Source organism: Lithobates pipiens, unplaced genomic scaffold (assembly GCF_037356315.1).
Source record: "Lithobates pipiens isolate NorthernLeopardFrog02 unplaced genomic scaffold, aLitPip1_a1.2 Scaffold_8, whole genome shotgun sequence".
NCBI lineage: Eukaryota > Metazoa > Chordata > Amphibia > Anura > Ranidae > Lithobates > Lithobates pipiens.
In genome coordinates, this window is record NW_027507903.1 from 645088538 (window position 1) to 645091089 (window position 2552).

General features: G+C 47.5%; 1 protein-coding gene across 1 annotated transcript; it reads right to left on the reverse strand.

Moving 5' to 3' along the window:
- Window positions 1-392: 392 nt before the first annotated feature.
- LOC143961653 (E3 ubiquitin-protein ligase TRIM39-like) lies at window positions 393-2044 on the reverse strand. The gene has a single exon (XM_077470974.1). The coding sequence runs from the start codon at window positions 2042-2044 to the stop codon at window positions 470-472; it is 1575 nt and encodes a 524-aa protein (XP_077327100.1). The 3' UTR covers window positions 393-469.
- Between the last annotated feature and the right edge of the window lie 508 nt (window positions 2045-2552).

The following is a 2552-nucleotide window of genomic DNA, read 5'->3' on the forward strand; positions in this document are numbered from 1 at the left end:
GTGACCCCATCCTATCCAATCACAGCGACCGCACTGCACCCCGCACAGAGAGACTGCATGTGGGGGAGGGGCAGAGAGTAGGGGGAGGGGCCAGAGGAGGAGATTGGTGATGTCACACACTGTGATAACTTTCTGTTTAATGATTACAATGAAAGTAATTGTCATGAGATAGATAGATAGATAGATAGATAGATAGATAGATAGATAGATAGATAGATAGATAGATAGATAGATAGATAGGCCACACCCCTCTTTACTGACAAATAGGAACATGTCATTCACTGTTACTCCAGTAACTGGAGAGATCTCCTACCCAATCACAGGGAGTGACAGAGGGAGAAATCACAAATAGAAGAAAAAACTGCAGGGTCCCACCCATTGCTTTATCCTATTGGCTGAAAATTCTACCAATCCCACTACCCATCCTTGTGACATCATTAGTCTCTGGGTGGAGTTCTGACTATTACTATTATTCCCTATTCCCCCCACAGATATTTATACAACCTCTCCATACACGTATCCCAGCATGGAGGGGCTCAGTGAAGGTTGTGGTGAAGGTGTGGAGATGTCGGATCGGGTCACACAGATCATAAAAGGAGATCCGTCCGACCTCATAATCCAGATCTATCCTGACTCTGTTACTGGAGATATTGGGGGGTAAGAGGATCCCTTTCCTGTCATGTATCCCCCCATACTGATCACCATCCCTCCACAAACCCCAGGACTTCTTATTATATCCAATCGCTGACTGCCTTCCTCCTCTCCTGTCTATACTGGGGTAACACATCCCGACTATCCATATATCTGATCCCCCGACATCCACTTCCCAGTAATGTCTCCCTGAGGAGAAACTCCGACTGCTCAACACCTGATAACAATTCTGAAATCCCTCTGGTGTTTCTGGATGATTCTGTTTTCTATCTGACCAGGATACAGTTTTCCTGTCATCTGATATATGGAGATTATTATGAGCTGTATTTACATCCAGTAATATGTCTGCAGCTCCCTGTATATAGGCGGATACATCTACCCCTCTTATTATATCAGATAATGTGTGTAATGTGTGTGATATCCCATCCACATCCAGACCCCCTCCATCATGGAGGAGCTCCTCATGTCTCTCTCTGTCCTCATTATCTCCATCCTCAGTATCACACAAGTCACCTGTGTCTGATTCCTGTAAGACAGTCAGTGGATCCGTCACGTTACACAGCTCCTCAATGTGACGCAACTTCCTGGACAGCTCCTCCTTCTTTATTTCCAGATCCCGGATGGAGATGGAGATCCGCTCTGCCCTCCCGGAGATTTCCCTCAGGACTCTCTTCTCCAGGTCTTCCAGACGTCTCCTGAGATCTCTAAACAGGACAGTGACTCTCTCGGTGTCACCAGCTGCTTCTTCTTCTACTTTCCTCCTATGTTCCTGCAGACTCTGGACTCTTTCCTCCGTCTCCTCTCTCTTTGTCAGAAGTTTCTGCCGAACATTCCTCAGTGTCTCCTTCTTCTCAGAAGCCACATCCAGCATCTCCACCTGGTGTCCTTGATGTTCTCCAGCCAAACTACAAGACACACAGATACAGGTCTCATCCTCAGTGCAGTAATACTCCAGGATCTTCTTATGGACGGAGCATTTCCTGCTCTCCATGGACAAGGTGGGGTCACATAAGACGTGTTCTGGAGACTTTTTGTGGACTCTCAGGTGTTTATCACACAGAGAAACCTCACAGAGCAGACAGGATCTAACAGCAGGTACAGGAGAGTCCACACAGTGAGTACAGAAGACCCCGGACTCCTCCTGATGTGGCTGAGCAGACAGGAAATTCCCCACTATGTTACGTAGTGTTATGTTCCTTTGCAGTGCAGGACGATGCTGAAACTTCTCTCGGCATTCAGGACAGGAATATCTTCCTGACCCCTCCTGTGTATCCAGCGCACGATCAATACAGACCCGGCAGAAGTTGTGTCCACATCTCAGGTTTACAGGATCTGTATAAATGTTCAGACAGACGGAACATACCAACTCAGCTCTCAGGTTAGCAGACGCCATCGCTGACAGCAGACGAGAGAAATGACAGTGAAAATCTCTGACACCGGAGAAGAATGCAGTTGGGAGGGTCACTTCCTCCTACACAGGGCGAGGCTGATCCAGATCAGTATTATTAGTGGTGTTTCCCCCAAAAAATAAAAATATTTACTGTGCAGTAACCAACCAAAATAAATTGGATAAAAAATTTTTTTTTTAACTTACCCTTTTTTCCCTGTTGCTATGCGGTCCCACGAAATCTGCCTCTTCCAGTGCCTGGGCTAAAGACGTCACTTCCCTCGACACCTCCGCTCGCTACTGCTCCTGGGAGATTTGTGTCACCATTTCCCAGAAGGCGGTGGGCACTGCTGAGGGCAAAAATTTTATCTCTGTTGCCATCCCAACGGGACAGAACTTCCGACACTGCCACCCGTTGTGTTGGTAACCTGAGCTGTTGATGGCGCTCGGATATAAGCTTACTGCGCATGCACAAGATCGGCGATACCAGCGCATGCTGGTCTATCAGCGGCAC

Coding starts and splice junctions, on each gene's coding strand:
- LOC143961653 (XM_077470974.1), bottom strand. CDS start 2,044: ATGGCGTCTGCTAACCTGAGAGCTGAGTTGGTATGTTCCGTCTGTCTG.